Raw genomic sequence first — 15,748 nt, 5'->3', positions numbered from 1 at the left:
CGTTACACCTTCATGACGCACATTCCACCTACATATAGCCAGCTGACTTATTTATTTATTAAAAACAATACATAAACTATCATCTGATAAATTTTCGTTTGGGAGGAAATCACTGAAAAAATATTTTTTTTTTCATATTTGTGTGATCAGCTGACGTATAATCCACCACTTTATAATCAGCTGACAATTTTATTTCTTCAAAATATTAGTCTAACTTTAATTTGATCAATGTTTTAATCGGGAGGAAATGACTAAAAATATATTTTTTTTTATGTGCGAGGGTGGCTATAACTGCACCCTCGGAGCCGCAGCTGACGTTCACAACGCATCATAATGCAACTATCTGAGGTAGTTTACGAATTATCGACTGAGAGGAACTTGGTCGTGAAAATCTGTCGCTGGCTTACGGACTAATATGTGCGTCTGCTAAAAAACTACCAGTTATCCAGCTGTTCAGGTTAGAACTCTAAAATGCGCTACAGTGAGGCAATTGCAGTCTGATCTTTTTTGAATACTCGAAGAGGATGTGTTATTAATATAATAACATACATACATACAATACTTACATACATGTATATAAAATGTAGAGCTTGGGATTGCACTCAGATTGGCTGCTGAGATCATGTGTTTTCGTGGTTTGGAAATAGAGCTACATAATACAAAAATAGTGACATGTATGTTGCCTAATTAAAACTTTTTTCCTAGCAGTGCAAATTTTACCCTCGGCCACCCTCCAGATTCTGACATAGATTTTCGCAAATCGCATCGTTTCGTAGATTTTCTAAATAATTTGTTACGACCATAGTGTAATGATATAGAGCGCCAGGTAGCAAGGAAATTCTTTTTCATGCATCATTTTTTTTTCATTTTGCCTTATTTTTTAAAAAGTACTTGATCCGCTTATTGAATATATGTATATATATATCTATAATATCTATACATTGTATATACGTAATGTATTATACATATGTAATATAAATATATATTTTTTTATTTAAAATTAAATAATTAAAAAACAATTATAAAAACAACAACAAATAGCAAGTTCAGTACTCAGTCATTAATTAAGTCCATTGTACTACACTTTCGAAAAATGCACTCTTGGTCGTTTGGTAAACACAAGCGTAAATATATTACTGATAATGACATTCACATGAAAGTTGACCCAGATGTTATTAACAGTGCTGCCAACTCATGAAAATAATAACTAGAGCGAAATTTTAATCCCGCGAAGTTTGACAAATAAATTCACCTTACTTTTTGCCCACAGTAGTACATATGAAATTCGATTTCATATATTTATTTTGTTTGCGAATATACATTTTACAAGCAATTTTATTTAACAATGATTAAATTAGCAATTTCCTAAACAAAAAAAAAACAATTCAAGTATATGTTGTAAAAAAAGAACACAGAACCCAAACATTTTCTTTTAATTTAATATTTAATTTGATTTGGTATTAAATCCATTAGCTTTTGGTACTTTGGAAATTTCAAGCGATCGACAAACTGTCCATTGTTTTGCAGCTCCACTGTATCTAAACAAAATTGGAAAAGCGGAACAAAACCAAAAACATTTAACCAACCGGCAAATAAATAAATGTTATTCATAGACTGCTTATGGAAGTTTAAAAGAAAACCATTGCGAGATTGAGAGAGAGAAGAAAAAATTTCTCTCAACAAAGAAGTGATTGTGGAGAGGAAAAGTCCAGCTTGACAGCTTTTACATTTTCCATTTTCCCCCAATTAAGCACCACACAGCTATGAAAGCCGAATGCTCGAACAGTTGCTGTGAGATTTTGAAACGAGACGGTTGTGAATGGCGGACGTAGTGTTGTGTGCATTTGGTAATATTGTTGCTCCTTTTTCTACTCACCGTTCAACCTAATAAGCACAGGAGTGATGGCAGGCAATTGTATTGTGAAACAGAAAGCGAATAAGAAGAAAAAAGCACCAATAACACCAGAACAAGTGTGTTGAAATGGTTCGGGCGTTTGTTTAATGGACATTTGCATTAGTGTTTGTATGAATGTATAGCACCGTGGTTAATGAACAATGCCCAGACCAGTCAAGAGTATGGGGTGAACTACTACCCTTTTGCGAGAAACATTTCACGACACATACATACAAACCCAAAACGCTGTGAAGTGAAACAAAAGAATCCACACGTTGATAATTTTCAGTAAATAATGCTACTTTAAGTAAAACTATGAATGCACCCAGAAAATGAACTCAAAAAATGCCAGCGGACTAAATAAACTACAAACAGAAGGATTATTACAAAGCATATTTTATGGCGTTTAAAAAGTGAACAATTTCGTTATGCGAAAGAATGAAAGAGATGGAATAAAGTCAAGTTATATAAACACCCTATTCTAAAGAGCTAAAGTATACAATAAGTGAAAAAATGAGGAAATGCAATCCAGTCCAATCTCTACTGAAAAGTTGCAGATTTATATTTTCTTTCTCATGTATTGAATAATATTTAATAATCTCTTTAGTGTGCGAGTGATTTTAGAGCCTCAAATATTTGCCTACCAACCAAACGGCTGTTAAAATCCCTGCCCCGTGACGAAGTGAAACAAAATAAGGATAAATTCGACGTGTAAGCATCTGTGTGGTAACCTTGAAATGAGGGGGAATATAGCGTATGCCCTTTAACATATGTATGTAAATGAATATGTAAGCATTTGTGTGAGAGCTTACACAATCTGCGGCCTATATTCAAAAGTTATTCAAGCAAATGTTCGAAGGAAGACAGACGCATAACGGCACACAACATTACTTCCTTCGTCGCTTCCTTGAGAAGCTCACCTACGAAAATTCTTCACGCACACCCATAAAAAACCACTGAAGTACATGTGTATTTGTGTGTATTCAATGCACGTACCATACATATAGTGTATATGCGTGAAAGCTTGTCTGCTACGAATATACTCAATTCGGCGGCTCCAACGATCTTTAATTACTTTAGTTTAATTTTTGTTTTAATTTTTGCCATGAATATAACTGTCGAGTGGCAGACAAAACGGCATCTAGCAGTGGTTGTGAGACTAGCAATTTCGTCTCTGATATCGAGCTGTTAAGCTGACGTATGGTGTGCAAGCAAAAGGATAAAATAATAAAACGTAAAATTGGCCGACAGTCTCTGAATATATGATCAAATTTTTGTGTGGCATATGCGAGCGAACTTGTGGACTCCGTCACTTCTGTTCAATACACCCAACCTTTATTGGTGTAGCGCTGTTCTAAAATCCTACTAGTTACTGCATTTTGCTTTTGCTGTCACGGCACTGTGATGTACTTACTCCTTTTACGTCAATATCATTACTTCACCTTCTCACTTCATCGCCAGAATTTATATACTCTTCACCATCATCGACCTCGACCACGTATTCTTCACTACAAACTGGCATTTTATTTTCGGAGCCTAATTACAGCAGATGCTTTTGAAACATGCCCAAACAAGTCAATGCTGCCAAGACTGCTGCGACAGACGACGGAGCCGTAAAGCCGTTTGAGTCCACATTGAATGGTGGCGACAACATCATAACCATCAGCACAAGCAGTATCACCAACGAGTGTCATTCATCCGCCCTCAATGAGGATTCGCTGAAATCTACATCATCTAAATTAGAATCAGCTAATAGCGACACTGCCGCTCGTCAGCATTCCTGCACTTATTTGAAGCCGCCAGCTACAGCCGTTTCAGTTTCTGCTGCCAACGTCGAAATACATACTCAGACCCGATCATCCCCCCGCTGTTGTGATCTGTCGCGTTTAATTTCATTCCAAGATAATAACGCTGATGTCCATCATCGTCGAGGTCGCCGCTTGCATGGCTTACAAGTACCGCTACATCCGCTACAAGTATTCGGTTGGCTCGTGCTGATACTATTCGGTATTGCCTCGTTCTTGGTCTTGATACCGTCGTTCACGAGTGAATTTCAAGGTCCGCTTTACGGCCTTATTTCGGGTTTGTATATAGTGCATGTTGCATCACATTTGGCTGCACTTCTAATTGATCCCGCGGATCGTGAGCTACAGCGCGTCCATCGCAACGATCGTATTGTACCGGAGTTCGATCGTAATAAACACGCACATGTTATTGAGAACGGTCGTTGCCATTTGTGTAACATACGCACTTCGTCACCGCGTACTAAGCACTGCTCGGTTTGTAATAAGTGTGTCGGAAAATTCGATCATCACTGCAAATGGCTGAATCACTGTATCGGTTCGCGTAACTATGTAGCATTTCTAATGTGCGTGGTCAGTGCAGTGATTGCAACGGTGGTGATTGTCGCGGCAGTGGTAGCACAAATTATGCTTTATTATGTGCACCCTGAATGGCTGAGCTTCTGGCATCCAACAGCCGGAAATGGCGCAAGCAGCGGCCTATCAAGTGAAAGTATTGCTAACAATGCCAACATAGACCCCAATGTCGTACAATTTATCCAAAATGAGAGTGTGCTTAATAGCACTATTGGAGAAACAGCCAATGTTACCAATAACTTCGATGTCGCCGCAAATGTCACAACCAACAATGCAACTTATCTGCTGGATACCGATATGTTGCCGGATGTGACTTTGCCAACGCCCGCTGCGAATGTAAGTACACTAATTGCGGACACAATCAACGATACAGTGCTGTTGCACTTAAACCAAACATTCACGGGCGCAGAGACAACATTGGATGATGCAGGCGACATTTCCAAAAACAATGTTACAGCTGCCAGAATCGCCGGCATTAGTGTTAGTGATACCATTTTCCTGGTGCTAATTGGCTTTCTGGGACTCTTGGCTGCTATCACGGCAGGTCTCCTTCTGCATCTTTGTTTTTTCCATATATACATCTCTTTCCTCGGTCTTACAACCTACGAATACATACGTAATCATCGCCAAGTGCAAGAGAACAAAGCTAAACAAACGATTTCAAACCTGCCAAAAGAAGATCATCAACATTTCCCTTTGACTCCGTCCAAAAAGACTAATGACTGCGGCCAAATGTATATCTGCTCCAGTACAAGGCATCCAAATGCTATAAGTCCAGCCGATTTGCATTATTTTGAAACGCGTAAGCCACTTCCAAAGCGTGAGGAAAGTCCGCGGTCGAAATTGCATTGTTGTGTTGATTCCCGAGAATATCATCAACCGACTATGAAGGCGTACTATATGTGCTCGCTGCTCGAGGAGAATGCCCCAAGTTCGCCGCTTGGAATATCGCATATCAGTGGTAGAGGAAATGCTAGAACTGGAGGTTTGTATGATTCAAACGGAACACCTGAAACAACGGATAGCGGCTATAAGACAATCCATTGTTGTTCTTCATTTGGCACTCTAGCGACCCAGCGTAGAGTCAGCGCTGCCACTTCCAAAGCCACTTTGGTCAGTGACATAGAAGCGATAAGTGCACGACGTTCATATATGCAGTACACCGAGCAGTGCACATTGTGCACTTTTCGAATACGCAGTCCTATAGTGAGCAAACGTGTTGGAGATGTAAACATACGTGCCGTGAGTGGCAGACACTACGGTGCACAAAGTCATATAGAGCTGAGTCCAACACAGAGGTCTATTTCGGCAAGCTCCAAAGTGGTGACTACTGAGCACCAGCGTTGCTGCATGAAGTCAATATCGAAGAACCAGCGTTGGCGTCGAAAATGGAACTGCTGTTCGAATGTTCCTGACAGTCCCGATGTGCCGAACGACATTATTAGCGCTTTGACAATGCGCCACCAACACAGCTCTGCCACAAGCGCCGGGAAGAAAGTGAATGCTACAGAAATGCCTGTACATTTCATTAAAACAGTGAATGGAAGCGGCAGCGGAGACAGCACAACCGGCAGTCTAAGCAGTAGCCGCCCAACCTCTCCTCGCAGTGCCAATCTCAAATCAAATTCCCGCTCGCGTTACTCTCGCACCTGGCCAATGCCACGTCTGCGCCTCGTGATGCGCATGCTGGGTCGTTATCGCCGAACCCGCTGTCGAAAAACTGACGGTAATGGTGAGGTTGCTAGCATTGACGAACACCAAGTTAAACAGAACCAAATCCGCCCACTTCACTTACGAACCAGCGGCAACGGCGCATATAGTCGTCATCATCTTAATCACCAAAATCAACAACAAAATTACAACGATAGCAGCTCACCACAACCACCCTCATCCACAACGACCACATCTGAGCGCAGCGATCAAAGTATGTACAGTGATTCGAGTAATCTCACAACACCCTCGGGTCAAACGCCCAATGCAATCGAGACGATCCTGCCCACATCAATTATACGTGATGATACGTCCATGACATATACGACACCAATGGGAATCACACTCCCACCAGCCTTACCCCCACCAACACGACGCAAAATACCAAATCCTACAAATCTAGAAGAGCTCGCAGAGACACTAAGTTTCGTCTCCCATTCGTCGGGTGGTGGTTCAGGGACTTTATCGCCGGTGCAACGGCTCCCAACTTTGAGCAACGTTTATCGTCGACAACGACGCAAACATTTTCTGCGCACGCGTTCACCAACTTTGTCGCCTATACACGAAACTGGACTTTCAAACCCAACATCACCACAGCCGGGTCGACACAATGCTGTCGCCTCCAACTATAGTGCTTTTGCTGTGACGGGTAGTCTAGGCGATTCAGCCGAAATAGGCAGAAAGAATTCATCGAATAGTTCACTACATAGTATTAGTTCAAACTCTAGCAGTACTTAAATATTTGCATACGTGAAGTATAGAATGTCTGTTTAATTTTTAAGAAATGGCGAAAAATTCCGCTTAATATCTAGCAGTTTAGTGAAAATTACATATATATATATATATACATATATATCTGTACTGTATTGTCGGCTAAATGATTAATCAAAAACTAGAGGAGATTAACGCAATATGGTAGTATCAGTAACAAAGTATATGTCTTCGGGTTTTTAATAAATAACGCATCGTTAGGAATATCTACGAAATAATTTAGAAAGTTTTGCTTTCATCTTATTTTGGAAAATTTTCAGCCCGTCTGATTTGGTCGGTAGAAATTTTCAAATGTAGCTAAAACGTGACATGATAGAAAATTTGTATTGCCAGACTCGGATTTAGCGCTCAAAAATCCATAGAAAATTACTTGCCAATCCCAAAAATAAATTTGAAAAATGAAATTCTGGGCTTAATTCATCAACCTGACTTATATCTAATGATTGTTAGGTCGAGTAGACGATTTCATGTTAAACTGAAATTTTCCTTACAACAAACATGATAAATAATACCAAGCAAATAAACTTTAACTGACTTGGCGAGCACAGAAACGTCTGTGTTCAAGCCGATGTCTTTATGGTCTTGGGTATGGCGATCAGATTTGAAAATTATATGCTTTCAATGTCTTTATTGCCAAATCTTTTTTTGTTTTTTTTTTTATGTTTGACTTATGACCTCTACACCTGAGAAGGTGAGGTTGGTATGGTTGCCCAAGGAATGAGAACACTTGGACGAAGAAAAACGGTTTCATCCTTTGTGATACCATTATGAAGGAGGTGAGGTGAAAGAGAAAAACTGATGGGATGCAGGGAGAGGGCGGGCGGGAGCACCACCGCTGGGATGGTTAGAAGGGTTGTTTTAGAGTGTGTGGATTACGAGCGATGACTGTGCTGCGTTTGCTTCAACCGCTTTGTGCTGCTGATGAAATTCATCAGAGTTTTAATTTCAACGCCAGCTATATCAGCATGCGTAGCAAAGAAGTAAGAGCCAAGATGCCTGGATCTTAGCCCCGCCAGAGAAGGGCAGCTAAGGAGAAGGTGCTGAGATGATTCCACCTCATCCTCCTCCAAGTCTCACAGCATGCATTCCTCGTGCATAGTGACCTGTGGCTGCTATCACGGCAGCTCGTGAGAAAACCCACGAGATTCGAGAGCTGATATTTTGTCAACTTCAAAAGCTCGCCCGAGCGTCCCCGGTCCACACGTGGCCAGAAGGTTTTTGCGACCTTACAAGTTTGTGTACTTTCCTAATGCTCGCTGAGTTGGCGCCCATATTTCCAGGAGTAGACCGCAGGTAGTCAGGGAAATCCCAATTCTCTTCTTTAGCGGGGAAATCCCCACATGTCCATTGTCTGGCCAGCTCATCCGCCTCACAGTTTCCCGCAATGTCGCTGTGACCAGGAACCCAGTTGAGGTTTATGTCAAAGAATTCGGACGCAGTCGAGAGTGAGACCAAGCATTCTCTGACCAGTTTCGAATGCATCGTCACTGACCCGAGGACCCTTACTGCCGCTTGGCTGTCGGAATACACTGCAGTGGTCCGGTAACCTGAATTTGAGTCTGATGGGGAGCTCCTCGCAAAAAACTCCTCCGCCAACCTTTCCTTCCAACTTCGATTCATCCGTGAACAAGTTCACCAGGCCCTGTCCCCAAGTGTAGCCCCCGTCCACGCTTCCTCTGATGGAATATGGGTGGAGAAGATTCCGGTTGAACTAAGCGAGGGTATACATTGATCCGTTGACAGGAGAACGAAGTCGAAGTTTCTAAGGATGCTTGAGTGCCCATAAGTGGGGTTGAGCTTATAGCCCGAGCCAGTCTGATTACGGTACGTGTAGCGGCAATTCTGCCTGCGATGTCAACGGGTACCACATTTAACATTGCGTTGAGTGCCAGAGCAGGAGTCGTTTGAAGCGCCTCGCTGATTCCAATGAGTGCCGACCTCTGAACCCTCTCAAGCTTCTTCACCAATGTCGTCCTCTCTAGTGAGTTCCACCAGATTATGACTCCATATAACAATATAGGCTTTACAATAGTATTATATAGCCAAATAACAACTCTAGGCCCCATCTTTTGGCAATTGCGCCCTTGCAGCCATACAAGGCGATTGTTGCCTTCCTCACTCTTTCCTCAATATTGAGCTTCCATGTAAGCTTGCTGTCAAGGATAATACCTAGATACCTCACCTTATCAGAAAGCATCAGAGTAGCACTCCCTAGTGAAGGAAGTTCAGCTCTGGGTATTTTATATTTCCTCGTAAATAGGACGAGCTCCGTCTTATGAGCATTCACCGACAGGCCGCAATCCATTGCCCATCTAACAACTGCGTTCAAATATCCCTGCATCAAGTTGTACGAAGTATGCACAAATTTTCCTCTAACAATTAGTGCCATGTCAACCGCGAAGTCAATTACCCAATCACCAGCAAGTCATTTGCAACAACAACCCAGAGGAATGGTGAGAGAACGCCACCTTGCAGAGTGCCTCTACTTACCTGCCGGTGGATGGAGATGCCGCCCCTCTCTGCCGCGACAGTTCTGTCGCTAAGGAGTTTGTAGATAAATAGTATAAGGTTGGTTCCGATCCCCAGTTTACCAAGAGACCTGGTAATTGCCTCCGGGAGGACGTTGTTAAAAGCCCCCTCAATGTCGAGGAAGGCGCCCACTGCACACTCCTTCTGAAAAAGAGACTCCTCAATCTCCTTCACAATTGTATGCAGGGCAGATTCCACCGATCTACCCCTGCAATAAGTATGTTAGGTATGCGGCAGACGACCCCGAGGAATTTCGCTTTTTATGTGCAGGTCAATCAGTCTCTCAAGGGTTTTCAGTAAAAAGATGAGGGACTGATTGGCCTGAAGTCCTTAGGGGAGACATGCAAGCTCTTGCCTGCCTTGGGTATAAAGATAACCCTCACAGCCCTCCATGAGCTTGGTATATAGCCCCTGGCTACGCAGCTCGCATAGATACGGCATAATACCTCCACAGATTTCTGCAGTTGGGCAGGAATGATGCCATCAGGGTCTAAAGGATTCCCATCTTTAACCCGTTCATTTCGACGCATTACACCCACTAGAGACTACCCCCCGGGGCAAAAATTTTCGAGACGGTGACTTCGCTCCTCCTGTCCTACGAGAGGTGGTTTCGGGATTCGGTTCTGAATTTCCGCTACCCCCTGTAGCTTTCTGCAGGGTTATTGTTCCGGAAGGCCGTTGAGGCCGCAGATCATTTAGCGCTACCCAGGGTGCACTACGCGGAGGCGATCTGCCTTACACCCCACAACTGAGAAGAGGTTCAACACACTTTGAAAGTACATTCCAGCACTTGGCACCGAAAGTGCCATGTCTCTAATACTCGTATCGTTATTGAAATGGTCCGACTAGTATTGATATTCAAAAAAATAAACGAGAAGTATGCGGCTAACAAACTCCATTCACGATTTCTCCTCTGAAACCAACTGATTCATTGCGCATCAAACACTCCGAGCGTCGCTTCATCGGATTTTGCCATCATCCACGCTTCTGTGCCATACGTTAGGACGGGCATGATGAGAGCCTTGTAGAGTGTTAGTTTTGTTCGTTGAGAGAGAACTTTACTACTCATTTACCTACTTAGTCTAAAGTAGCGCTTGTTGGCAAGAGAGATTCTACGTTAACATTGTTATCGGTGTTAATGTTGGTTCCTAAATATACGAAGTATTTTACAACCTCGAAATCATAACTGTCAACAGTGACGTGGGTGCCGATGCGCGAGTGCGCCGATTGTTTGTTTGAGATACTTCGTTTTGTCCTCGTTCACCAACAGACACATTCGCTTTGTCCCTTTATCTAGTTTGGACAAGGCAGAACTAACAGCGCAGTTGATGTCAATATCATCGGCATACGCCAACAATTCTACGCTCTTATAAAATATTGTGCCTGAGCGATTAAGTTCTGCGGCTCGGAGAGGTCCTTCCCAATTCTGATGGCGCTACTGGTGTTGAGCAACGTCATCTTGCATAGCCGTATTAGTTTTACGAGTTGTGAGCTGCTTGAACCATATGTAGAAGAATCGTTCTGGCGACTCCCAAGTGAATGGCGATCAGTAACTTTCCCCACTTGCGTGGGCTTCTACATATGGAACCATGCTCCGTGATTATTATTTTTTATGTGCTTAGTTAAAAATAGCTTCAAATTCTGATTACCAATGTAAATTGTACAAGGTGGCCTTATCGATTTAAAATTTTTGCAAATGACGTCGTACGTCAGTCATATTTGGCACTTGGGAACTAGACGGCTTCAGTATTCAAACAGACAAGTAGAGGAGCGCGTAAAATTCAAAATAAAGATCTCCGACACAAAATATTTTTTTCTTTATTTAGTAAACAATTTATTCAAAATCAAGTTTGATGATTAATTTTGCGCCACATTGTTTTAAATTTGAGTACGCATCTGAACGAGAGCGAGGCGGCTGCCGTTCGGAGTGGGCTTTAAACTGTGGGTCCCACCATTTATAGAACAACATCAATAGGCACGCCACAAATAGAAGGCGGAGCTCGGCCAAACACCCAAAAACGGTGTATATTTTTTATTAAAATGAATGTTATCAGTTATGAATAAAGAGAACGCTGACCTTTTTTAGAAAAGAAATTATAATCTAACGCATTGAAGTTTTTTCTAATTTGCATTCAAAAGGGGTCCATGGGTATTTGTACTCCAAAGAGGAAAAGCTAAAACCTTAATCAACCCTGATCAAATTTTTTAGATTTTTTTATTTCAATGAGAATTCTGCGTGACTTGCTGTTCATAAATCCTAAACTATTTTTCTATATATCAAATTTATTTTAAAGTGGCTTAATTGTTTCAACACAACTTTATTGTGCGAGAGTTACTATTTTCCGCAATAACTTGAGGTTTTTGGTTCATTTTGCAGCACCATCACTACGAAAAATAGTGTTTTTTGTTAATTTATGAAAAAATAGTGTTCTTTTTCGCGATGAAAATGCGATAATAAAGGGTGATTTTTTAAGAGCTATAGGAAAGTTATAAAAAAAACACACGTAAAATTCAGAAAAATGCACAATGCAGTCCATTGTTACGCGTGCTGTGTGGCATGTGGCACCGTCTTGCTGAAACCACATGACATGCAAGTCAGGCTCTTGCATTTTGGGCAAGAGAAAGTCGGATATCATTTCACGGTAGCGCTCACCATTCACAGTTGCGTTACTTTGAAGAAGTACGGTCCAATGATACCTCCAGCCCATAAACCGCACCAAACTGTGACCTTTTCTGGATACATTGGTAGCTCTTGCAATTCTTCTGGCTGATCTTCACTCCAAAATCGACAATTCTGCTTATTGACGTACCCATTGATCCAAAAATGAACTTCGTCACTGAACACAATTTTTCGATAAAAAAGTGGATCTTCGGCCAACATTCTAAGAGCCCATTCACCAAAAATTCTGCGTTGCGGTAGGTCGTCCGGCTTCAATTCTTGCACCAGCTGTATTTTGAAAAGCTTCACACCTAAATCCTTTAGCAAAATATTCCACCTTGTTGAGTAACAGAGGCCCAATTGCTGCGAGCGGCGTGTTGGTGGTTTGATGTCCAATAATGTAAATTTGGTTCTAAGTCACAATAGCTCGAATAGTCGCTTCAGTGGGTCGATTAAACTGACCATAAAATGGAAGAAGCGCGCGATAAACTTTCTTACCCGAACACGCATTTTTATAATAAAATTCAATGAATTGCAAGCGTTGTTTGTTTTGTAAGACGATTCATGGTTAAATTATAGACCAAACTGAAGATGTTTGACAGTGAAACAAAACACGAAACGTGCGTCAGCTGTTTAAACCAACTGTTTAAAGCGATAATAGCTAAAAAATCACCCGTTACATATACCTTTGCATATAATAGTTTAACCTGATTTTTTGTTTGAAACACGCAGTTTATGCAGTCCAAAAATCCATACATGGCTAGCGTCATAATATGCGTGAATTCTGGTTTCATAGGTGTACACCAGATATATAAATTATTTTTTACAAATAAATATGTTCATGGTTGTGAATGCCAGTATATGGTATGTGTTTGTTATTATACAAGTATATGTACACAAGTATAAAATTTGCATATTGTTCTTTTAAGTCCAAGGTTCATGGTCAGCTAGCCTTTTACTTCCATAAATTTGCACCGTAATATTTTACCCGTCACATTGCTGGCCTCGTTTTCAATTGTACATGTCACGCATGAGCATATATATGTACATATGTATGTGCTATGTATAATAGTGTGCCGCCTACATCTGTGCAAGTGTTGTTAGGCTAAGCTTCTTTTATAATTTGTGTTGCGCGTGGCAGGACACCAAGCAAATGGAGAAGCTCACACGCATATGCCACCTGCACCCGGCTGATGGTTTTTGTAAGAAACTGTTTTCGTAGCAGAGACCAAGGGAGACCGTTACATACAAATACATTCCTGTAGACACACAATGAAAACCTACCTTTATAATTAAAAATAACTTCTGTAAAATTTTCAAATTCGACGCATTGCCGTACAATGTGACATTTGAATGTAATGAACTTTAGTTATTGCGTCATCTTTGTTAGTTTTTTTTGTAGTGCAGTCGAAAAATGAGTTACAAACAAAGGACTGCGATTGATTTTGTGTTAGGCTAGGTAAATCTTTTACGGAAACGCACCAAATACTTCAAACAGCATATAGCGAGTATTATGATTGTTTATCCCATGCGCAAATTTGCGAGTACACTAGCGTTTTTAATTTTTAATAAAATCAAATGTCAACCTCAAAGTGGACTATCACAAGAAAACATCGAACAAGGTGCGACACACAAAAGAGGGTCGTTGGATTAAATCCATGTTTTCGTTGGTATTACAACATTTTGCGATTATTACTTGGATATTTTTCAACTTTTTCTTGAACAAGCTTTCCGATTGGCAATAGTGTGTGTTTGACAACTTCAGAGTTGTAGATGAGGAGTAAGTATATGGATGCTGGTAGAATGTACAACGTGTATTTGATCGATTTCCCCAGCATAACCAAACATATTTTTTTTAGTTCGATGGTCAGGTATCGTTTTTAGGCATTATTTTAGTTTTTATTGCTAAATTCGTGAGCAAATTTCATGCCGCATTGCTAAGGTTCGACGTCCCACTTCAACCTTGTCGTGGTTGTTTGACCTAAACCGATTTTGAATAATCAATACAAAATTAAAATGGGCGAATCTCAATTTCATTTTATGTGCCTGTTGCAGTTCGTAGTTCCATACTTTACAAATGCAGCAGCTAGCAAAAGGCGCCCAAGGCTCTTCATATAGTAGATTGTTCGTCATATTTCCCGTCACCCCTAGTTTCCCTTAAGGGGTTAGGTGGGTTTGAAAATTTCAAAAAATTTTGTTTTTTTGTCTCATTAAATAGTACAGTATGTTTAAAATACTCTCCTAAAATTTTAAGTCAATCCGAGTAAAATTCTAAGAGATAGACCCTTCAGAAGTTCCGCCCATTAGGCCACGTCAGTTGAGCGCTTCGCTCGTATACGTGTTTATCTCAAAACTCCATTTTTAAGTCGGTGGACACGATATCTCGAAAAGCTATCAAGCGATTTATTTCAAATTTTGTACAAATCTTTGAAATAACATTATCTAGTTATTGAACGAAGGATTTTTTTTTGTTAATTACAACAATTTTTTTTAGCCAATGTATGTCGAAAATTTCACTAAAAAATGTGTTTTTTGGTTCAAAGCCTGTCATAAATTCAAATTTTGATTTTTTTTTCCTTCGTACAACAATGAGATTTATCCATGTACTAACGAAATCCGTTTGGTTTTCTGATTTTAGATGAACCAATAATGAGCTATTCTGTCCACGGCAAGAGCATTTTTTTTTTGAGACGTCAAGGAAGATGAGGTACCAACGGCTGAGTTTTCGAAATTTTTAAATAAAAATTTCACAAAATACTGTTTATATATGTATCTTAGATACAGTGAATTGCTTAAATAAAATATATGATTTTATATACTAAAAAAAATAGTCAAAATCTTCTTTTTTTCAACCTCTGAAACCCACCTAACCCCTTAACAAACCAATAATACGCCAAACTCCTTCTAGTAGTTGCTGCCTGATATCGTTAGTTTATATTTATTTATATTTTTCTTTTTAAACATTAGTATATGTAAATTCTATAATTATATACAATATTATTACACCACTTATATAGAATATATAAAAAAGCGTAAACACTTTTAATCCCATTCCGCACGGAAACGTGTTCCTAATTTGCGAATTGCTAATTAATTTGCGTATATACCGATTTTGTGTCCTTAATTTTCAGTACATACAAAAAGACTGATCAATTTAGAGGTATCGGATTTTAAATTGAAATTGATTTTCTTTATTATTTTTATGTAGAACCATTCATGACATTAATTTAACATAATATCTTTCAAATGTTGGCCGCGACTGCGCCGTAATGCGGCCATCCGTAAACAACAGTTTTGAATTGCTCGCTGGAGGACTCCGGTCGATATCTCGTGAATAACTTTAGTAATGTTGGCTTTCAATGCCTCAATCGAAGCTGGTTTATCCACAAAGCATTTCGACTTTACAAACCCCCCAAATAAAAGTCCAAAGGTGTGACATCACACGATCTTGGTGGCCAATCCACTGGCCTGGGACGAGAGATAAATTGCTCAACGAAACGACGTAAATCCATTGTTTCACGGACTGTATGGCAAGTACCACCGTCTTATTAGAACCAAATGTTGTGGAGTTAACGGGCTTCTTCATCAAAAAGTCGTTTATCATGGCACGATAGCGTTCGCCATTCCCTGTTACACTGAGTGCAGCCTCGTCTTTGAAGAAATATAGGCCGATGATTCCTTCAGACCAGAGGCCGCACCAAACCGTCCTTTTTAATGGATGCAATCGCTGTTCTTGAATGGCTTCGGGCTGCTCTTCAGCCCAAATATTACAATTTTGCTTATTGATGTAGCCATTAAGTCGAAAAT

General features: G+C 40.5%; 2 protein-coding genes across 2 annotated transcripts in view; both read left to right on the top strand.

Annotated features, from left to right (window-relative positions):
- The window catches only part of LOC129247125 (tRNA-dihydrouridine(16/17) synthase [NAD(P)(+)]-like), a 76,891-nt gene that overhangs the window by 12,961 nt on the left and 48,182 nt on the right, over positions 1-15,748 (top strand). The gene's annotated exons all lie outside the window — the stretch shown is intronic.
- On the top strand, positions 3,349-6,765 carry LOC129247123 (uncharacterized). The gene has a single exon (XM_054886066.1). The coding sequence runs from the start codon at positions 3,457-3,459 to the stop codon at positions 6,718-6,720; it is 3,264 nt and encodes a 1,087-aa protein (XP_054742041.1). The 5' UTR covers positions 3,349-3,456; the 3' UTR covers positions 6,721-6,765.

Source organism: Anastrepha obliqua, chromosome 5 (genome assembly GCF_027943255.1).
Source record: "Anastrepha obliqua isolate idAnaObli1 chromosome 5, idAnaObli1_1.0, whole genome shotgun sequence".
In the NCBI taxonomy this organism is placed as follows: Eukaryota; Metazoa; Arthropoda; class Insecta; order Diptera; family Tephritidae; genus Anastrepha; species Anastrepha obliqua.
Note: the sequence above shows the minus strand (reverse complement) of the source record. Positions and strands in the feature narration are given on the sequence as shown.

What these genes read in the sequence shown, in the direction of transcription:
- LOC129247123 (XM_054886066.1), top strand. Translation starts at nt 3,457, where the DNA reads ATGCCCAAACAAGTCAATGCTGCCAAGACTGCTGCGACAGACGACGGA.